Genomic DNA, 24,144 nt, shown 5'->3' on the forward strand with positions numbered 1-24,144 from the left:
TCCAACAGGTTTGTCAGACATGACCTCCCTTTACTAGATCCATGTTGACTTGTTATAATCCAACTCTGCACTTCCAAGACTTTAGCAATCTCATCCTTAATGATGGATTCTAGAATTTTACCAACGACAGAGGTTCAGCTAATCGACCTATAATTTTCCATCTTTTATCTTGATCCTTTCTTGACCAAGGGGGCTACAACAGCGATTTTTCAGTCATCTGGGACTTGCCCTGACTCCAGTGACTTTTGAAAGATCACAACCAACACTTCCGCTGCTTTCTCAGCCACTACCCTCCGAACTCTCGGGTATAGCCCACTGGGGATAGGAAATTTATCAATTTTTAGATCTTTTAGCTTTTCTCGCACTTTCTCTTTTGTAATAGCTACCATATTTAACTTTGTCCCTGAATCTCCTTAATTGTTGGGATATTATCACTGTAAAGACTGAGGCAAAGTACTCAAGTTCTTCAGCTATTTCCTTATCTTCCATCACTGGCCTTCCAGCATCAATTTGGAGTGGCCCAATGTCTACTTTTGCCTTTCTTTTGCTTCTTATGCATTGAAAGAAATTTTTACTATCATTTCTAATATGGTTAGCCTACTTTCACATTTGATCCTGTCCTTTTTCTCTCTTTGTTATCCACTGTTTGTTTTTGTAGCCTTCTCAATCTTCTGTTTTCCCAGTGCTCTTGGCCACTTTATAGGCTCTCTTTTTCTTTGATACATTTCCTGATTTCATTTGTCAGTTATGGCTGTCCAATTCCACTCCTCCTCCTCCTCCTCCCCCCATCATCACCACCACCAATAATCTTTCCTTTCTTGGGGATGAACTGTACTGTATCCTCAATTACACCCAGAATCTCCTGCATTGTTGCTCTATTTCCTTCCCCACTAGGCTCTGCTTCCAGTCGGTTTTCGTCGTTCCTCTCTCATGCCCCTGTAATACCTTTATTTAACTGTAACACCATTACATCCGATTTTGCCTTCTCTCTTTCAAACTGCAGACTGAACTCTACCATATTATGATCGCTGCCTCCTAAGTGTTCCCTTACTTTAAGATCTTTTATAAAGTCTGGCTCATTACTTAGCACTAAGTGCAGAATAGCCTGCTCCCTTGTGGGCTCCATCACAAGTGTTCCAAAAAAACATCCTGTAAGCATTCCATGAATTCCCTTTCTTTGGATCCACCTGCAACATTATTCACCCAGTCCACCTACATATTGAAGTCCCCCATGATCACCATGACCTTGCCTTTCTGACATGCCCTATCTATTTCCTGGTGTATAGTGAGCCTCTGGTCCTGACCGCTGTTAGGAGGTCTGTACATAATTCCCATTATGGTTTTTTTTGCCTTTGTGGTTCCTTAACTCCACATCACCTGACCATATGTCATTCAGTGCCATAGATTTATTTCAATTCTTAACTGACAAAGCAACCCCGCCTCCTCTGTCCACCTCTCTCTCTCTTTTCAATAAGTTTTAAATCCTTAGATGTTTAACTGCCCGTCCTGAACCCCCAATAACCACGTCTTTGTGATGCCGACCACATCATAATCATTCATGATGATTTGAGCTATTAATTTATCAACTTTCTTAAGAATACTATGAGCATTCAGGTAAATTGCCTTAATGCTAACTTTCTTATCATTATTAGTGATATTGGAAGTCATAAGATGTTCTTAAGTTACCCTTTCTTTTTGCTGCATTCCTAGTCTGGCTCGAGCACACATGCTATTCTGCTGCTTATCTTTCCATTTAACTCCATACTCCCACTCTCTTAGCTTTCCCTTCCCAATTTAAAATACTGTTGAACAAAATTTTCAAAAAATGGAAGAAATGAGAGAGTTTGAATTTAATTAAGTTTTGACTTCAATTATTAAATTTGAGCTATGCTGAGCTTTGTCTTTCTGGTAACTGAAGTTTTACAAAGCAAGTACTCTTGTAATTATGAATACAGTACATTTTTAGTTGTGTGTTGGCAACAGTCAAGAAAATGACCTTTTCATAGTTTACGCTAATTCTTAGTTGCTGGGGTTTATTTCTTTTATTCATTTTCAAGTGAACACATTTTATTATCATTTGAATAATATCTAATTTATGCTGCTGTCTGGGGAAAGTAGTTTGTTGTAATGCAGTTACCCTGTTGATGTTTAGTGATATTATGAAATGGTCTCATTGCATTTTTGGTACATTGACGATGACATTTGATTAAATTGAAACAGCATTGCATTAATGAATACATTTGTGTATAGAATATGACAGTCCATACAGCAATTTGTTAACAGTATAATGTTTTTTTCTGTGATAATTCCATTGGTAGTGAACCATAATGGGAATTATGTACCAACGTTCACAAAATTCTGATTTTAATTTTCTGATTTTAGAAAAATACTAAAACTGTCATTTCTGATGACAAAATGCCATTTTTCCAATTAAATATTGTTTTATTATAGGGTATTTTTCCTGCTACGTATATTCAGCTGAAGGAAGCAACGGTTGAAGGCAAAGGGTGAGCTATGAAATTCAAATTATATTTTTGAATCTTTAGAATTATCTTGCATTTTAATGAAAAAACTGCACCTAATTTCCACAGATATAGCAAAGTCATCTAATGTTTTCCAGACAACAGAGACGGAACGACGTAGTTGAACAGTATATGTTTTGTGAATAAATAATTGATGTATTGTTGTACAAATTAAGTGGAACTTGCATGTATCAGTCAATCCACAATAATAATTGAGAATTAAAATACAACTTTAAAAAAAATTACTACTTTTTGGAAAAACTGCTATAAATTTAGGGTGTTTTCAATAAAGTAATAGGCGGTGGTTGTGATGCTTTTAACACTAGTCTTCAGATAAACTAATAATTGTATGAGTACATCCATTAGATGTCTGAAAGTGGAAGACCAGCCAATTGCATTATTTTGGATGCTCTGTCGCATCTATGAGCGCATTCACCCTAGGTTCACTGGGTTGGTACTAGAAATACAGAATTAAATATAGTGTATACAAGATGCTAGAGCTTCACATTTTGAGGGAAGAAGAGTTTTTTAAAAAAAGTAGTGATTTTTTTATTTGAGGATTATTAAGAGTTTGAGATATAAATTAAGAGATATAAATTGGGAAATATTGGGAGAACATTAGAAAGGCAGATAAGATTGTCAGAAGGGTATGTGCAGACTGTTAGGGTGTGAAAAGCCGGAGAGTGGTGGTGATGCAGGCTATGAGGAGAAGCAACGACATTATTGAAATAGAATAGTGAGATTAATTTTGGATTTGTTGTAAGGAGCAAGGGAAAACACGTTGTTATGCCATTAAAAGCTACGTAGTAACAACTGTAAAACCTTTTAATCCATGGGATGACTATCAAGAATATAAAAAGAATACTGAAGCTTTTCCCTATAATTAATGTTCATCAGTTGAGAGAGCATAGTTGGGTTTTGATTTAAGGGAAACAACTCCAAGGAATTTTGTGACCGCATTAGCGTGCTGTCATTTCAAAGAACAAAGAGTAGTACAGCACAGGTGTACACCACCAAGACTGCCGACACATGATGTCTTTGTAAGTTAAAGCCATTTGCCACTACATGGTCTGTATTCCTCTATTCTCTGTGTATTCCTATTACTGTCAAGATGCTTCTTAAACATTGCTATTGTGTCTGGCTCCACTACCATCTCTGGCAGTGCAATCCAGACACTTACCATGCTTTGTTTTTAAGAAAAGAAACTTGCCTCTCGCATCTCCTTTAAACTTACCACTTGTACCTTAAACTTTTGCCACCTAGTAATTAAGATTTATATCCTGGAAAAAAAGGTTCTCAATTATTTATTCTATCCATGCCCCTCGTAATTTTGTAAACTTCTATCAGGTTGTGCCTCATCTTTCAATTTTCAAGTGAAAACAAACCAAGTTTGTCCAATCTCTCCTCGTAGCTAGTGCTCTCCAAATCAGGGTATGCGTCCTGTTCTGGTAGCCCAGTTATAGGAAGGATATTATTAAGCTGGAGAGGATTCAGAAGAGATTTACCTGGAGGTTGCTGGGTATGGAAGGTTTGAGTCACAAAAGGCAGGATATGCTGGGACGTCTTTCACTGGACCATAGGAGAATCAGAGGTAACCTTACGGAGGTTTACAAAACTATGACTGGTATAGACAGAGGTAATGATGGGTGTCTTTTCCATGGGATGGGACATTTCAAGATGAGAGCGCACATTTTTAAGGTGAGAGGAGAGAGATTTAAAAAAAGACACGAGGGGCAAATTCTTTTACACAGATGGTTCACATGTGGAATGAATGTCCAGAGGAAGTGGTGGATGTGGATATAATTACAACATTTAAAAGGCATTTGGTTAAGTATATGAGTAGGAAAGATTTGGAGTGATAAGGCCCAGGAGTAGGCAGGTGGGACTAGTTTAGTTTGGTATTATGTTTGGCATCGACTGGTTGGACTGAAGGGTCTTTTTTTTCATGCATGCATGACTCTGTGGATTTGAATAATAATTTGGCCACCGTGTGTGTGTGCAATGTATCTATATCCATGTGAGAGTTTTCAGTGTTTGGGAATACTTGTTCTAAAAGTCCCCCACTTAAAGCTGTTAAAAATTAAATTGTTAGTATCATTATTTTATATATTCTTTGATACGTCAAGGAAAGTGTAATGATTTACCATCCAGATTTTAAGCTGCAATTTTTTTTTTGCTGTGATTACTTCACTTTAGTAGAACCACTTTCAATGTAAAGTGATCTCCTCTTTTTCCATTCTATTCCCAAGGATAATGATTGGTGTGCTAATAAGAAACCCTCATTTCCTTGTGTGAAGCTATTCCTGGATAGTTGCATTCTGGTCGCAATGCATTATTAGCAGATCTTGAGGTGTGGGGTTTAACTGGCAGTAATGTCATGTTTTAGCATGCAATATTTAATGGGATCTATAAACTGCATTGAAGAAACTAAATATTGTTAGCTGCAGGTGGATTCCACAGATTTTTGTCCACACTTATGAATTTGAGCGAAGTAATTTCAAATTTTGACCAATAAATTGCTTATTTCAGGCTAACAAAATTTTTTTAAGTTGCATTTACAGAAGAGTGAGGTTTTAAATAGTTATATCTGTAATTTTACAATACAGCCAATGTTTCCTGGTTATTCTTAAAGTCCTTAAAATATGTCACTTCATTGTGGATTTATGGAACTGTTTTTCAAAACTTGGGATATTATCTTAATAAAATGCACTTATGGCCACAAACTTGCCTCCAGATGCATTTTACTTGTACAGTTAGTTTTTCTATAACGCAGTGGTTGCATTCCTTTGCAACCTTGCATTATAGAAAAATTGCGCTTTTGAAGCAGCACTTAGTGTTGGTGATGTAATCGCACTCAGCCAACAGATTTTAAAAGTTTGCATTTTAGAAACAGTATCCAATTTGTCAAGTGCATTACAGCTAATTTGTTAGCGAAAAGTGCATTATAACAAAACGAACTATACCTTCTTTCAATTTATCGCTGAAATTTATTGACGCTCTAGGAAGTTAAGCTGAGTTAAATGCTATTGGCTTTTCCTTTTAAAAGTTCTTAGCAGTAGCATTTTTGTTATGGAAGGGAGCTAGAGGTTTAATAGGAAGAGTAGTATCATGTGAACTATCTCTATGACAGTGCTGAGTCTGAAAGCAATGGTAGTTCTTGGTACGGTTACATTTGTATAATTACTCCAACTCTGTTTTTGCTTTTTTGAAATGTCAAAAGTTCCTCTTGATGCAAATATAGCTTACTGAAAATTTGTGCAAATCGTGCTTCGAATGCACATAAATGAGTTTTAAAAACCATTTTCCTGATTTATTGTAATGTGAAAATACACAGATTAAGCCCAGGCTTTTGATTAAGGCTAAGATCTTCCACTAGGAATGAAAAGGCATGAATTAATTTGATATGTGAGTTAAATGCGGTATTGAAATTTATTTTCAATCTGAATTTGATTTTAATGTCTTATTTTGAATGTGTACTTGTGTGCTTTGTTTGACTTTAAATAGTGTCGGCTATCAGGTTACTTAAGGAAATTGAATTATATGTCGATATTGGTATCTTCAGTTTTAAATGTTAGAAAAATTAATTGTGACTCAATGATTGAATTTGTGGAAAGGAATTACACACTATCAGAATTTGTAATATGCACATATAACCCATGAAATCTCTTGTTGCTGTAATAAAGTTTTTGAAGAAAGTAAGTTGGCAATTTGATTATAATCATCCTGTTTTGTATTTAATTGAAGGCAACATGAAACTGTTATACCAAATGAGCTTCCATTGGTTCAGGAAGTCACTACAACTCTTCGAGAATGGTCAAGTATATGGCGTCAGTTGTATGTTGTGAGTGAACTACAATATTCTAAGCAGTTTTTTTCTACACTTGTATGTTTTAAGCTGTTTATTGTATTTAACATCATTGAAACACTTCAGCTCCATAATGACTGCTGTCTTCATATTTGACGTTAACTTAGTGCTCCTAAATTTCAACCAGATGAACTCGAGATCAAACACTTGAAATTTTTGGCTTTGTTTTTCCTGTTTATTCTCCTTCAGTCAATTTGAGCACTGTTGGCTAGAGTATTATGATAAACAATTTTTTTTTCATAATGCACCCATTCCTAACCTTGGTGTGGGCATATCTAATTCAGCCAATTATTGCCCCATTAATCTACTCTCATCTATAACCAAAGTGAGGGAGGACATTGTCAACAGTCCTATGGAGTAACACTTGCACAGCAATAGCCCCTCTTCACTGATGCTCAGTTTGTTCTGTTAGGGCTTCTAGGCATGCCACCTCATTATAACCTTAGTTCAAATGTAGGCAAAACGTGAGAAACTTAGGGTGAGGCACTGTTGGGTGGTAGAGAGCTCCACTGATTTATGTAATATCTAGCACAGGAAGATGGTTGTTGAATTTAAGTGTACTCAGCGTCTGTAGACTTTTGCAGGAGTTTGAGTGTAGTGTCTTAGTTTTAGCTGCTACAGCAAGGACTTCCCCTCCATCATAAAGTCAAGAGTGGGAATGCTTGCTGAAGGTTGCACAACGTTTAATGCCATTTGCAATTCCTTAGATACCAAAGCAATTTATGTCCATATGTTGTAAGATCTGGACCAAATACAACCAATCAACCTTGGGGGGAGAGGGGGGTGCGGTTCTGTTTCCATGCTCTACTTCTCTGTGGCTCTATAACTAGTGAGCGTTATTAACTAGTGCCAGTTTCTTGCTTTTCTGCCATACTCCTGCACATTATTTTATCCAAAATAATCATCTAATGCATTTTCAATGCCTCAATGTAACCTGCCTCCACCTCCAGGCAATGTAATCCATATTCTAACTCGTTCAGAGAAACAGTTTAGCTTTACTAGATCTTTACTGCTTTTGCACATCATTTTAAATCTTGCTCTTTTATATGCCAGAACAGTTTGTCTCTATCAACTGCTGTTCATGATGTTGAAAACCTCTATCATATTTCCTGCTAGCTGCCATCTCTGCAGAGTGCACTCCCAATTTCAGTCTGTCCTCATAAATTAAGTTTGTCATGTCTGGAGCCATCCATGTAAGTTGCCTATGCACTTTTTCCAATGTGTTCAAATTCTTTAAATATTATGGTACCTAGAATTGCTGACAATACTTCAGCTGAAGTCTTACAAATATCTAATGCAAGTTCAATATCTTTCCTCTTTACTTTCATCCTCCTCTTTCCTCTGTACTCTATGCCTTGTTGTTGAAACCAGGGATATTGGTTGCTTTACTTTCTGTACTGTACCTTGCTCTATGTAATTTTCGCGCATATATACCCAGGTCCTTCTGATCCCAGACTCCATTTAGAATTTTACACCCTATTTTTTTATTGTTATTCAATGTTCTTCCACCCCATGGATCTTTCTGGGTCCAAATATTGGAACTTCCTTCCTAATAGCAGTTCGGATATACCTACACCAGTTGAACAATCCAACTGACAGCTCACCATAAACTTCCCAAGGAAAACTGGGGATGGATGACTAATGCTGCCTTGCCAGTGATGTCCACACCCATAAATGAGACTTCGAAAATGCATAGAAAATGAAATGGTCTGGCATTAAACATAACTCGTGTTTCTTGAATGCTTTTGTGTCTCACTTGTTCTTTTTTCTTGAATTTTGAATATTGTTTTGCTTTTCTTGTTCCTTCATTTTTTTTTCAATCTTGCTCAAGAACTTGAATTAAAGCACCACAGGAGTTTCGTACAGTCTGCAAGGATGTAAAGGGAATGTTAAACCACCCTGCTATGAACGTTGTTATGAATCAGCCTTTCTCAGGCAATCTTTCAGTCCTGCTTCACTATAAATAGGATCCTTGATTGTAAGGAATACTTGACAGAGATGATTGCATAATTGCCAAGAATGTCATTTTGTGTGGGTTTATTGTAATTTCTCGAAACTAGGGTAGGTCAGATTGATAGCAGTTATCATTTCTGGACACACATGTTTTGTAGTTGCAATTTTGTAGCATACAATACATTTGTTTTCACATTCTCCTCTGAATTCATGAGACTACTTTTGCTTTGGGTGTGGCTGCTTGCTAGATAACTTATGTTTCCTTATCACTACATCTATTTCTAAAACTAGATATTGGTGCAAGTATATGTACAGAGCAAACTCATGCAATGATATGCAGAGCGTTATACAGCAGAGTGTTTGGGTCAAATTGTTCATGCTGACCAGATATCCTAAATTAATCTAGTCCCATTTGCTATGTCCCTCTAAACCCTCCTTATTCATATACCCATCCAGATGCCTTTTAAATGTTGTACCAGCGTCCACCACTTCCTCTGATAGTTTATTTCCACCAACTTAATGAGCTAAATAGCAGGAGTGTAGTGCATGTATGGAATGAGCCCTTAGGTCCCTTTAAAGGTTTTCCCATCTCACCTTCAACCTTTGCCGTCAAGCTTTGGACTCCCTTACACTGCGACAAAGACCTTGTCTATTCACCCAATCCATGCCCCTCATTATTTTATAAACTTCTATAAGGTCACTCCTCAACCTCCGATGCTTCAGGGAAAACAGCCGCACCCTATTCAGCTTGTCCCCATAGCTCAAACCCTTCAATCCCGGCAACATTGTGCAAATCTTTTCTGAACCCTTTCAAGTTTAATAACATCTTTTTGTAGCAGGGAGACCAAAATTGCATACAGTATTCCAAAAGTAGCGTAACCAATGTCCTGTACAGCCACAAATGACAGTAACTCCTATATTCAATGTAGTGACTATTAAGGGCAGGAGTATCAAACACTTTGTCTACCTGTGACTCCACCATCAGGAACTATAAACCTGTATCCCAAGGTATCTTTGTTCGGTACCACTCCCGTACCATTAAATATATAACTCCTGACCAGATTTGCCTTGCCAAAATGCAACAACACACATGTATCTAAGTTAAATTCTGTCTGCCAGTACTCGGCCCATTGGCCTAACTGATCAAGCACCCATTGTACTCTGAGATAACCTTTTTCACTGCCCACTACACCACCAATTTTGGTGTCATCTGCAAACTTCCATTCCTCCATTATTCACATCCAAATCATTTATATAACGTTATGGACGAAGCCAGACCACTCAAAACACTCTTCAGCAGGCAGCTTAGACCATAACTTTGCAATTTGTTTCAGTAAGTGTACAGTTAAAATTACCCTGATTAAGTTAGCCAGGTTGACTACGAGATTTTAAAACAGACAAAAATGTATTCACAAAATTACACAATGAAACACAAAGAACAATAAAGAACCCCTTGAGAACTTGGTCTATCCAAGCAAGACTTAATTATGCTGTTCCGAATATACACAACATTCCCAATAAGCAAACTCCTTATTGTATGCCTTCCTAAAGTCCATGTAGACAATGCCCACCACTCTGCCTTCATCAATCATCTTTGTCACTTCTTCAAAAAACTCAATCATATTAGTGAGACACTACTTCCCATGCACAAAACGATGTTGACAGTGCCTAATCCTTCCTTGCCTTTCCAAAGATCCTGTCCCTCAGAATACTCTCCAATAACATATCAACCATTGACATCAGACTCACCAGTCTATAGTTCCCTGGCTTTTCCTTACAGCCTTTCTTAAATAATTGCACCATATAGCCAACCTCCAGGCCTCCGATACCTCACCAGTGGCTATTGATGGTACAGATATCTCAGCTGAGGGCCCAGCAATCACTTCCCTAATTTTCCACAAAGTTCTGGGATACAGCTGATCAGGTTCTGGGCCTTTATGCACCTTTTATGCTTTTTAAGATATCCAGCACCACCACCTCTGTAATGTGGACACTTGTCAAGATATCACCATTTTATTTCTCCAGCTTCTCTCGCCCCCATATCCTTCTCCAGAGTAAGTACAGACATGAAATACTCATTTAGTATCTTACCTACTTCCTGCGGTTCCACACATGAGCCACGTTTTACTGTCATGGTTGGATGCAAATCCTAACAAAAAAACACATAAGGAGAGATTCTTTGGTTCAGTCAGTCTTGCCAGCTCCTTCAAAATGAAATTTAGTCATTCCTGCTCCTCTATTCTTTCAAAATACCAATAGTTTGTTTTCTCATCAATATTTATCCACTTTTCCATTGAATCTATTACTGTTTCCCGCTATTTAGTTTATTTCCACCAATTTAATAACAGTGCAATCCAAATCCTAACCTCTTGTGCATCAAAAGGCCTTTTCTCAAGTCACCATTAGTTTTTTGTCAGTTTCCTTAAATATTTACCTCTGATTCTTCCTACTTCAGACGCTGAGAGTAATTTATTTTGTCTGAATCTTTCATGATTTTAAACACCATTTCCCATTCCTGTTCATGCTTTACAGAGGGCAATCCCAGCAACTTTCGCTTATCCATGTAATTGTACCTCTTGTGTCTCTTCACCCCTACAGCAAAAGTGGTAAATGCCTTCTACACCCTCCAAAGCTTGACACTTAATACTTCAACTGGTACTGAACTAATGCTTCATATCGTTTTAACATAACTTGCAAGCTTTTGTGTTCTGTTGACTCTATTTTATAAACCCAAAGACCCTGTATGTTCATTAATCGTTCAACATCTTCAAAGATTTGTGCCCTGGCCCCTTCATATCTCTGTGCATTCTTCCTGTCAAAGTGCATAAATTTGCATTCTTCTACACATTGGAATTCATCTGGTGAATTCATCTGCACCTGACTGGCCGGATCTTCTGGTCAGCATTGATGGTGTGCTGCACGCATTGCCACTGGTCACTAAGACTTCTGTGACCTGACCTTTCTGTGATTTTTCAGCCAGGCCTTCTGATCCCCAGTGGTCAAAGAGAGGTGATACCCCTCTTTTTAGAACATGAGTTGCCATATTTGGGTAGCTTTTTAAGGCTCTCAGGTTTTTGGGGTGAGTTGGTAGATGGCTGGGCGGGTGGGTGAGTGGGCAGCTTTTTTTTCCCTGGATAAGTATTCAGGTAAATTCCATATTTCTGTCCCAAGTCTCTGACACTGTTTCCATGATCACAAATGCTCATCCCACTTAGCAGTTGCACCTGCAACTGACCAAATTGATTAATTACACTTTGTGCAGATACACATATGCACTCCAAATGTAAATTTAGATTTCTCTATTTTTGCTGTTTCCATCCAACATTATTATTTTTAATATCTGCTTAGTTCTATTTTCAAAAATACTCTGTACAAATTCCTTTACAGCACTTGTAAACAGGCCTGCATCTATTTTTCTCATTGACCTGTTCAGCAATGCTATTACACACCTCTGAAGCAGGTGGGACTTGAACCTGGTCTCGATTCAGGGGTAGGGACACGACCTCTTTAACACAAGAATCCTGTAAACCTGACTCCGCTTTCTTAAAAAAAAATCTTCTTTTTCTCACTGATTTGTTCAGAGATGTTAACACACACCTCTGGAGCAATTGGGACAGGAGCCCTGGCCTCTTGGTTCTGGGATAGGGATACAAACTTTGTGCCACAAGGGGGCCTAAAATTGCGTGCAAGACATTAGTCCCAACTTATCAGATGCAATAGGTACAAATTGCATTGGTTCATTCGACCACAAATTCAATACAATATTCTACAAATCTGAAGCTCTCCCCTCTCCTGTACACCATGTTTTAACCTACCATTTTCTTCTGTGCACTAATCTGGAGGTTACTATCCTTTGTCTGCTTTTTAATCTCTCCCTCTTCTCCCCCCCCCCCCCCCCCCCCCACCCACTCCCGCCCAAGCTGCTTAAATTTTAAATAAACTATCTTATGTTCCTGTTTCATTGGATTGAAGTAGACCACAACTTCTGGATCTATCTTTTCTGCCTACATAATTGTCCGTTGCCATGACATGTATGATTTGTGTCAATTTAGAAGTTCCTGCTTTGACAGAAAAATGTAATTTTTAGAACAAGGTTTTGTGGTAAACACCTCCGAGCTTCAAGTGATCAGTATTCAGTTAAGCTGAAGTTGTTAAGCAGTAATGTTAAATCTAATAAAGAATGGTTTTGAAAAACACTGCTTGTTTTCCATGTATTTAATTTTCTATTCAAATATCTTCTCCTTTAGAATGACAACAAAGAGATGTTCAGTCGAATTAGACATATGATGTATGATCTTATTGAATGGCGCTCCCAGATACTTTCAGGAACACTCCCACAAGATGAGCTGAAGGAACTGAAGCAGAAAGTCACTGCCAAAATAGATTACGGCAACAGGTCTGCATAATAAAATATATCCAGATAACCTATTCTTCATATCAGACTGTTTTAACCCATGAAATATTGATGTTGCTGATTGTTAATTCAGTAATTTAAGCATTAGTTTGTCTATTTAATTTAAATGGAACACTTATTTTTCTGACCATGTTTTATTATGTAGAGCAATTTAAGTGCACTGAAATCCATCAGCAATGATAAATATTCAGGTACATTCTGGTAGTTAAGGAGTACATGTTCACTATTTGTTCATTTCAATTGACCAAAGACTGAATGTAGGAATTTGGGTGACAAAGTTACATTTACACTGTCTAATGTAACTTTGAGGAATGGGTATCAATTAATTGTTCTCAATTTGGTGCTTTTGCACTTGACACTACCCTCTGCCTCCTTTAACCTTAACCCTGTGTCAGCAAAATCTTTGACATTTATTTTTAATTGCTCTGTCCCAAAGAAGAGTAATTAATGTTCTTTATGCTCTTGGTAAAAGCCTGAGTGCTCATGACAGCATTCAGATTGCTTGTTTTCATTTTGGAAATCTGACCTAATCATTGATTACAATTTGTTTTTATTGGTGGGGCGATGAGGTATGAAGTTTTGACTGAAAATGATATTAGTAATCATTAAAGTTGGACTTTACCTCTCACTTAATCATTACATTAATAATGTACACATTTCAGCGTCACACTATGTAAATTTGTGCATTAGTTGCTTATCTTTATAGCTCTTTTCTAAAATGTATATGCAAATTTCTATTCATTTTGAAACCATCTTTAAAGTGCTCATGTCCCAATAGCATAGTGACCTTCAGAAATATGGAAAGAACAGATGAATAATTTTATGACAATAGTGGCTTTCATGGCAAAACTGCATAATAGGCTGCTTTGTACCATAAATTTGCTTGGAAGATCTGTGACAGTGCTGCAGATGTGATTTCAAAATTATTCACATTAGTCTTTTTATGGGCCACAGGTGGACAACCATGGCATTTATAGATTTAACCGAAAATTACCTTTCACGTTGTTTAATTGGTGAAATTAATGAGCTCTCAATATTGGTTTAAAGGGGTAAATACTAATGTTGTTCGCTGTAATAAGACCAATTAACTAACAGAAATTTTTTGTATTAATTGTATCAATCATATTTGCAGCAAAACACTTGTGAAGTTCTTTGTGTTCTTTACAGTACTAATCATTTTGTTCAGACTCACCAAAGGAACATCAGGATTCATTTCACCTGAATTAAAGTACTAGTTGATGATGACACTGTAATTAAATATTCTTTTTATATACTTGACTCCATTTACACCTCATGGATAATCAAGGCAAAAGATTGTCACATTAGCTGTAAAAGAAATATATGTATATATAACATGTACAGCTATTTGCATGCACGTATACAAAGACTCACAAAACTTTGCCAAATTAATATTAATTATTCCTCCAATGCTGTCTCCTCCACCTCACCCAAATTAGTTCAGCCATGCTAGCTACTGCAATTTTTGATTGCACGATTCCAGTAAGCTTGAGAAACAAATTTTAAATTTTGTGGACATCCGGGGTTACTACTGAGTTCAAGAAATTAAATCCATAATCTCTGCTCCATTTTTCTGTATTCTTTTCTTTGCTTGCTTAGTTTTCCTTTCAGTCAGCGGCCCACCTCATCTAGGCATATGTTTTGTATCCTTGTCCTGTCTCCATTCTGTTAGGCCCTGGAATCAAAATGCTTATATTGCAGAAGGGGACTATTCAGCTCATACTGTTTACACCAGCTCTCTGAATGAACATTATGACTGTAGTGCTATTCTCCTCCCTTTTACCTGTAACCCAACTAATCCTGTCATTGTTAAAAATTGCACAACACCAGGTTATAGTCCAATAAGTTTAATTGGACGCACACTAGCTTTCGGAGTGATGCTCCTTCATTCCTGTCATTCAATCTGTAGAAACATTCACTCTGTAATATGCTGTCCTTGTCCGCCCTGCTCCGTCTTCAAACGTATTTAATCTCTAACTTCTTTCTAGAGCTGACGAATAGTCACGGGGGTGTCTAATATCAAGATCTATCTTCCACCATTTTCGTCACTGCTACCACTTACGGTTAGTGACCCACGCTGTAGCCCTCCAAGCATTTCAAGTCTGCAGGTGTGGCATACTCAACCATTATCATGGCTAATCTGTCTTTCAGATTCCACATTCCCATCTATCCCCAATAACCTTAGATTCTTGTTAGGTGAGGGAATGTGTCTGTGTATGTCTTACAAATATTAATGCCCTCATCTTAAGTTTCAAAGTTGCAAAACCATCAGAGAAAAAAAAAAGATGCTCCTTATTTCTCTTCTAAATAGTGACTCTGAATTTTAAAATAGTGCTGTCTGATTCTAGACTCATGCACAAGTGGTAACATCTTTTCCACTGCCATGACTCTCATGGATAGTGCACTGGAAATCAAGCCCCACTATTCCTGGAGTCATCACAAATGTGAAAATTTGACTAAACCACCAAATTGCTCTAATTCTATGCAGTGTATTCAATTCAGGTTAAAGAATATGCACACCAGAGGCTTTTTTCCATTTCTAATAAATAACTGCTATAATCAAAACGTTTTTAATCAGTGGCAAGAAGTAAGCAAGTTGGATTGTTATCTATAACCATTTACATCAACTCTATTCCTTTCAAAAATTCCCATTCAGGCCAGAGAGACGACATGAATATTGAATGGACAGAAAGAAGATCTGGGGAATGCAGTTTGATGGCACTAATTCATATGTCAGTTTTTTTAAACTTTTGATTCCTTATGGATCTTTGCTGATGTCACGCGATTGTAGATACACCAATTCTCAGACTTTCATTTACTGCTTGACAATTTGCCCTTCCATTGTCTTTGAAGTTGCTCTTCCTTTTTTTCCTTTCATCAGGAGATTTGCAGACACAACAGCTCTCTCAGGAAAGATGAGGGAGAATAGCTAGATTTTCTTTTACTACGTATACACAGGGAGAAAAAGAGAAATTTATACTTTCTCTTTGCTGGATATATTGCCCACACGTAAAGCTATATCCTCCTATACCAGAACCAATCAAGTGGTTGTTGCTATGCTGAGAAGTCTGAACCCATAATAACTGGTACCAGCTGAAAAGCCAATCAAAAGGCATCTCTGGTCAGGATTGCCCCGAACACGAAGGGCACCAACATTTCTGGAATTTTCTCTCACTGCTCCAATATGGCAAAATTGTATTTAGAATTCACAAGGTGTTTCTGTAACTTGTTAATGGGCTTATCAGTGATAGACAACATGGTTTTGTGCAGGGAAGGTCATGTCTTACAAATCTAATAGAATTCTTTGAAGAGGTAACAAAGTTGATTGATGAGGGAAGGGATGTAGATATCATATATATGGACTATAGTAAGGCATTTGATAAGATTTCCCATGGTAGGCTGATGAAGAAGGTGAAGTCGCATGGGGTCCAGGGTGTTCTAGCTAGGTGGATAGAGAACTGGTTGGGCAACAGGAGACCGAGAGTAGTAGTGGAAGGCACCTTCTCAAAATGGAGACCTGTGACCAGGAATCTGTGCAGGGACCACTGTTGTTTGTGATATATAAATGATTTGGACGAAGGTGTAGGTTGCCTCATTGGCAAGTTTGCAGATGACACTAAGACTGATGGAGTAGCAGATAGTGAACGGGACTGTCAGAGAAAACAGCAGAACATAGGTAGATTGGAGAGTTGGGCAGAAAAATGGTAAATGGGGTTCAATCTGGACAAATGCGAGGTGATGCATTTTGGAAGATGCAATTCCAGAGCGAATGATACAGTAAATGGGAAAGTCCTGGGAAAAATTGATGTAAATAGAGATCTGGGTGTTCAGGTCCATTGTTTCCTGAAGGTGGCAATGCAAGTCAGTAGAGTTATCAAGAAGGCATACTCCAGGATTTCCTTTATCGGATGAGGTGTTGAGTCCAAGAGTTGACAGGTCATGTTACAATTGTATTAGACTTTGGTTCAACCACATTTGGAATACTGTGTACAGTTCTGGTTGCCACATTACCAAAAAGATGGGGATGCTTTGGAGAGGGTGCAGAGGACATTCACTAGGATGTTGCCTGGTATGGATGCTCCTAGCTATGAGGAGAGGTAGACTAGTAGATTAGGATTATTTTCATTGTAAAGAAGGTGGCTGGGGGGGGGTTGTGATTGAGGCCTATGGAATCGAGAGGTGTAGGCAGGGTGGATAGCAAGAAACTTTTTTCCCCAGAGTGGAGAACTCAATTGCAAGTTCAAAGTGAGAGGGGAAAAGTTTACGGGAGATATTCATGGAAAGTTCTTTATGCAGAGGGTGATGAGTACCTGGAATGCGTTGCCAGCAGAAGTGGTAGGGGGCGGGACAGTAGCATCATTTGAGATGTATCTAGAGGCATACATGAATGGGCAGGGAGTAAAGGGATACAGATCCTTAGAAAATAGACGGCAGATTTAGATGGAGGATATGGATCGGTGCAGGCTTGGAGGGCCGAAAAGCCTGTTCCTATGCTGTAATGTTTTTTGTTATTAACATGCAAACAACTTTTTACATGTTTCCTTAGCTTAAAGAAACCTCTTCCAATTTTTAGTCCCCAGGCCAAAACATGAAGTGATCTTTACACCACAATCCAATCACGTCACCTCTTCTAAACTCTGGTGGAAACACACCCAGCATGTTCAGTCTATTCTCAGAAGACAACCCATTAATTTTGGTTATTGATGTTGTAAGTCTCATCTGAATGCTTCCAATGCATTTACACCTTTAACCAAGGTGATCAAAACTGCACACAGTGTTCAAGATGTGGTCCCATCAATTTCCTGGAGAAATGAATTGTAACATCCGTACTTTGTTAATGTTTCAAGTCCACTGACCTGGGGTGGCAGTGTTTAGCACTGCTGCCTCACAACAGCAGGGACTTGGGTTCAATTCCAGCCTTGGGTGACTGTCTGTGTGAAGTTTGCACATTCTCCCGATGTCTGCATTGGTTTCCTCTGGGGGTTCTGATTTCCTCCCACAGTCCAAAGATGTGCAGGTTAGGTAGATTGGCAATGCTAAACTGCCCATTGTGTTCAGGGATGTGCAGACTAGGTGGACTAACTATGGGAAATGCAGGGTTACAGGAAAAGAATAGGGGTGAGTTTGTGTAGGATACTCTTTGGAGGATCGCTGTGAACTTGATGGGCTGAATGACCTGCTTCCACACTAAGGATTCTATGACCTTTGTCTTGACAAAGGGTCTTGAAACATTGACTATTTTTTCTTTACTGATGTCGCCAGACCTGCTGAGTTTTTCCACTATATTGTTAATTCAGATTTCCAACATCTGCAGTTCTTTGTTTTTATCACATCTTTACTCTTATGTCCAATCCTCCTTGTAATAAAGGTTAGCACCCATTAGCTTGCTTGATTGTGTTGTAAGTCCATATCAATCTATTGGCATTCAAGCATTAAAATACAGAACAACCTCGGTTATCTGAACATCGATTATCCAAACAAGATCTCACAATCCCAATGCTTGGGTAAATTGTGTTTTCTGAGCATTTGGTCATCCGAACAAAATACCCCCGCCTGTGTCGTTTAGATAATCGAGGTTGCCTAAATATCATTGCATTTTGGTATTTCTGTTGTTGTTCTTCATATGTTTTCATTTTCTGTCACATTTTCCCACATTACATTCCATCTGTCTAGTCAGCTTATCAGACTTGTGTATCGTTTTGTTGCTTAGTTTTTAGTTTCATGGGTGGTTGGAATTTAAGTATGACGATTGGTCCTTTGCTTCTGTGATCTAGAGTTTATTTCTTCAGCCTTTTATTCCTTTCCCAGCCCCTGTTGCTGCACACAAAGGGTTTGAGGGCAGAATATGCTGATGACAAAGGATCTTTGTGTTGATGTATGTTAGGTTTTAATGCCTTGAATCTCTCCAACCCTCAAAGAGAGGAAGTCTTATAAATTTGACATCGAAAATATACAGTGTTTGTTTTATCTGCTATCCATGTAACCGATGTTCAGGTTATTACTGAAACCATAAAATTTTGTAGACACAGGTTGTAGCACCCACTGGCCTTTGTTAGTGTTTATGCTCCATGTGGCACCTTATTTCATTTCACCCTATCAACATAATAGATAAACTGGTCAGACATGATTTCATTTTAGAAACAGACTTCCCAATAATGTTGAGATTTTCTAAGTGTGCAACTGACGAATAGTCTTCTGTTTTCTGCCTCCTTCCCCTCTGAGTAGACGTTTGTGTTTGCTATTTTCCAGTCTGATAAAATCTTTCTTGAATCAAAGGAATCTTGGAAAATTAACACCAATGCATCTAGTAGATCATTAGCCACTCTCTTCCAACTCCGAATGAAATCCATCCAGATCAGTAGACTTGTCAGCCCACAGATTCTTCAGTTTGCTTAGTACTATTTCCCTGCAATTGAAATTTTACTAAATTCCTCTGACCCTTCCAGCTCCTGATTTATAATAACCATTGGAATTGTTTTTGTATCCTATCTAGTAAAAACAGAAACAAAGTATTTATTCATTATCTACTACTAACTCTCTATTCCCCCTCTCTAGAGAACCAATAATTTCTTCATTAAGAGTTTACTTCATTTAACTCTTCCTTTTTAAGTATGTGTAGAAACTCTGGCTAGTCATCTTTCCATTCTTTTTCTTGTACTCAAATTTCTTCCTTCTGATTAATCTTTGATTTGTTTTTCTTGTAGATGGGAATGAGAGGGGTGATAAGTATATTTGCAGACGACATAACGATTGGCTGGGTGACTAGCAGTGAGGAAGGTGACATTGGATTCAAGCAGGATATAGATGAATTGGTCTGATGAACAGATAGGTGGTAGGTAGAATTTCACCCTGATAAGTGTGAGATAATGGGAGAACGTGAGCACTGCAGATGCTGGCGATCAGAGTCGAAGAGTGTGGTGCTGGAAAAGCACAGCCGGTCAGGCAGCATCCGCAAGGTAGTAGAATTGACGTTTCGAGCTTAAGGTCTTCATCAGGATTGGGGGGGAAGTGGGGCTAGGGGAGGGGCGAAGGTAGCTGAAAATGCAATAGGTAGATGAAGGTAGGGTGATGGAGCGGTTAGGTGGGAAGGAAGATGGGCAGGTCAGAAGGGCGGTGCAGAGTTGGAAGGTTGGATCTGGGATATGGTGGGTGGAGGGGAAATGAGGAAACTGGTGAAATCCACATTGATCCCATGTGGTTGGAGGGTCCCAAGGCAGAAGATGAGCATTCTTCCTCCAGCCTTTGGGTGGTAAGGATTTGGCGGTGGAGGCGGCCCAGGACCTGCATGTCCTTGGTGGAATGAGGTGGAGTTAAAGTGTTTGGCCATGGGGTGATGGGATTGTTTCGTGCATGTGTCCCAGAGATATTCTCTGAAGCATTCCACAAGTAGGTGTCCTGACTCACTGATGTAGTGGAGACCACATCGGGAGCAATGGATACAGTAAATGAGGTATGTGTGGAAGTGCAAGTAAATTGCTGACTCGTGGAAGGCTCCTTTGGGGCCTTGGATGGAGGTAAAGGGTGAGGTGTGGGCGCAGGTTTTGCAATTCTTGTGATGGCAGGGGAAGGTGCCGGGAGGGGAGGATGGGTTGGTGGGGGGCATGGACCTAACTAGGGAATCACTCAGGAATGGTCTTTACGGAACGCAGATAGGTGTGGGGACGAACTATCTCCCTGGTAGTGGGGTCTGTTTGTAGATGGCGGAAATAGCCGAGGATAATATGATGTAGCTGGAGGTTTGTGGGGTGGAAGGTGAGGACCTGGGGCAGTTGGAGTGGTGGTGTTTGAGGGAAGCGGTGCGGGAAGTGGATGAGATGCGCTGGAGGGCATTATTGACCACGTGGGAGGGCGAATTGAAGAAGGTCTTTGAAGAAGGAAGCCATCTGGTATGTTCTGTGGTGGAATTGGTCCTCTTGGGAGCAGATGCTGTGGATGCGGAGGAGTTAGGAATATGGGGTTGCGTTTTTACAGGAGGCAGGGTGGGAGGAGATGTAGTCCAAGTAGCTGTGGAGTTGTTGGATCTGTAGTAGATGTCCATGTTGAGTCAGTCACCGTTAGTGTAGATGGAAAGGTCCAGAAAGTGGAGGGAGGTGTCCGAGATGCTCAGTGAACTTGAGGTTGGGGTAGAACATGTTAGTGAAGTTGATGAACGGTACAGTCATTGTAGTGGAGGAAAAAGTACGGAACGGTGCCTGTGTAGCTGCGGAAAATGGACTGTTCCACGTACCCTACGAAGACACAGGCATAGCTGGGGCCCATACGGGTACCCATGGCTACCCCTTTGGTCTGGAGGAAGTGGGAGAATTCAAAGGAGAAATTATTGAGGGTGAGGACCAGTTCAGTCAAACGAACGAGAGTGTCAGTGGAAGGGTACTGGTGGGTTTGATGGGACAGGGAGAAACAGAGCCTTCTATTTGGAGGCCTTCACCATGGCAGATAAATGTGTATAGGGACTGGGTGTCCATTGTGAAGATGAGAAGATGAGGCGTTGGGGGGGACAGGGAAATGAAAGTTTTGGAGGAGGTCGAGAGCGTGGGTGGTGTTCCGAAAGTTGGAGGAGAGTTCCTGGAATGATGGGGGCGGGGTGTAGGACAGTGTGTTTAGAGATGTGTTTGGTGGGGCAGGAGCAGGCCGAGACAATAGATCAACTGGGGCGGTCAGGTTTGTGAATTTTGGTTAGGAGATAGAACCGGGCGGTGAGATAAATCACTTGGGAAAAGTAGCAAGCCACTGAGTACTCAATGAATGGCAGGACACTGAGATCAAAGGGACAGAGGGATCTTTGGGTGCTTGCCAACAGATTCCTGATTATGGCAGGGAAAGTTAATAGAGTAATTAAGAATGGGACACGTCTTTGTCAGTGATTATGAGGTTATGTTGGAACACACAGGAGTTTGGTTACGGCACAGTTGGAGTGCTGTGTAGTTCTGGTCATCGCGATATAGTGGGTGTGGAGGCGATTCACGAGAATATTGCCCGGGATGGAGCACCTTAGCTCTGAAGAGAGGCTGAATAAGCTTGGATTATTTTCACAGCAAAGGACGTTGAGGGGGTCCTGTTAGAGATATATATGATTATGAGAGCTATGGACATGTTGGATAGAAAACAGCTGTTCCCCTTAGTTAAAGGATTGGCAACAAGGGGGTACACTTTTAAAGGGAGAGGCAGGAGTTCAAAGAAGATTTGAGGAAATTTTTGTTTTCACCCAGAGTCTGGTAGAAGTCTGGAATGCACTGCCTGGGAGGGCAACCTTTTTTAAAAAAAAGTATTTGGATGAGTGCTTATAGGTGTCATAACATTCAAGGCTATGGGCCTAGTGCTGAAAAGTGGAACCAGTACATTGTGTATGTTTGATGTTATGGACTTGATAGGCCAAAGGGCCTCTTCTGTCCTGTATTGTCAGTATATGAATAATAGGATCAATCATCTGCCCTGCCACTCAACGTTGCACAATTCATGTTTTTCCCTAAAGTAGATGTTTTTCCTTCTTTATCAAATGGTGGTTCCTCCCTTCATAATTGTTCTTTAAAGTAGTTATTCTTTTGGCAAGACTTCAGTAGAACCAAAACTTCTGATTCTGAAAAAGCTGCAGTATGTATGGGATGTGTGGAAACATTGTGTTTAAATTAGTACTACAAAGGAAATGCATCCCATAAGAAGAATACTCCATACCAAAATATGACAATGAACTTTTAAATATCTAATTAACTAAGTGCTGTTTTATTGGTGCAAAACAAATCAACTCCTGACCCAATCAGTATGATGTGAATGAACAAACACTATTACATAGTGTTTAAAAATTGGTAGAGTTTAAATGAAGATGCTTAATAAATCACCAGATTTGCTGGTGTGTTATGAAGCAATATAACATGTTTATTATTTTTTGAACGTACTCTAGCCTACACCACGAAATTGATTAAAGTTGCATACTGTAAGTGAATGACTATGGCAAATTCATATGTACAGACATATTATGCAAAAAAAAAGTCACTTTAGGTTTCCATAGTCTTCACTTTTTCTGGCATTACGAAAGTACTTTTCGAGATATATGATGCATTCAGTTTATTACAGATCTGTTCTGATTAATTTCCAGAATCCTTGATCTTGATTTAGTGGTGCGAGATGAAGATGGCAATATTTTAGATCCTGACCAAACTAGCACCATTAGTCTGTTTAGAGCTCACGAAATGGCATTGAAACGGATAGAAGAAAGAATCGAGGAAGAAAAGGTGATTAAAATAAATGGTCAATTGCATTTAGACCAATGTAATTTGTTCACGTCTAAATCTTTTTGGGTTTTAATGTTTATATGTTGACCATCAAATATGATAATGTGCTAAAGAGCTTGGAAATGTTTTGTCAAATTGACAGTAAACGTTTTGTTTTTGTTCCTTAATTTAACATTGGACTTTGCAATGTACTTGGAAAAGTAAGGAAGATGAAGATGATGTTTTCTCTGAACCTTCCACATTCTCTTTACAAATTAAGATTGTGCAAAGGAAATGTTGCATGATTGACAATTGCTTGAGAGAAAAACTCAATGTAATTTGTCTAATTTAGACAAAATTTGACTTTTTTTAGGCAGTGTATCCATGCCCTGCAAAATTTCCTATGAAGTGCCAACCCTGAATTTCACTCAATTACCATAAGCCACTGTGAAAACCTTGATCGATACCACTACTTTATACTACATTTAAATTTAATTGCAGTCCTGGTTTGAATGTTGTAGTTGGTTTTATTCCGAGCACATTATTGATGTATGAAATTCTTAATGCACATATTCAATAGGCATTCATAGAAATTGCTTCGTACAAATTCTTTATAACACACTTTGTATTAAAAATGCTCAACCTGCCCATGCTGGGTGTTTGTTTTCTTTTATCCTAATTTCCGAATTAAACTGCAGTTTAATTATGTTCCAGTTTGAGAGCTGTACATTTTGTTCTGTCAGCATATCCTGTTCTAGGCTGGGAGGAGACCAATTGGTATTTAGTTGCTAATATTCATTCCTGACAAAAAAAAATTGAGCTGATAACAATAGAAGTCATTCCTTATGGTTACTGCCTCTGTTTTGTGAACTGTTAATTCAATGAACGAAGGTTTACAGCCAGATAGCAAATGGGTTTGCATAAATCATTTTTAGTTGGCAAGCTTCATAATTGATAAACTTGGTTTCCAATTGAACTCCGAAGACAACGGAATGTATATTTTTCAAATACGTCTGTAGCAGTTTTTCTGATGATAGCTAGAGAATTATGCGTGTCTCTTTGAAGTCCTGAGTGAAAATCTCATATCATTATTGTTATTAAAAACTGATATTACATATGATATTGCCAAAACTGGTGGTACAGGTTTGTGTTTGTTCATTATTT

At 38.8% G+C, this 24,144-nt stretch overlaps 1 protein-coding gene across 1 annotated transcript in view; it reads left to right on the top strand.

Annotated features, from left to right (window-relative positions):
* Nucleotides 1-24,144, top strand: part of dock1 (dedicator of cytokinesis 1) — a 592,086-nt gene that overhangs the window by 52,215 nt on the left and 515,727 nt on the right. Inside the window, exons 4-7 of the mRNA XM_087998957.1 lie at nt 2,452-2,507; nt 6,267-6,363; nt 12,588-12,736; nt 22,866-23,001. Of these exons, the coding sequence (XP_087855083.1) occupies nt 2,452-2,507; nt 6,267-6,363; nt 12,588-12,736; nt 22,866-23,001 (438 nt within the window). The remainder of the gene's footprint in view (nt 1-2,451; nt 2,508-6,266; nt 6,364-12,587; nt 12,737-22,865; nt 23,002-24,144) is intronic.

Source organism: Chiloscyllium plagiosum, unplaced genomic scaffold (assembly GCF_037043375.1).
Source record: "Chiloscyllium plagiosum isolate Xiang-an unplaced genomic scaffold, Cpla_swu_hap1 HiC_scaffold_22, whole genome shotgun sequence".
NCBI lineage: Eukaryota > Metazoa > Chordata > Chondrichthyes > Orectolobiformes > Hemiscylliidae > Chiloscyllium > Chiloscyllium plagiosum.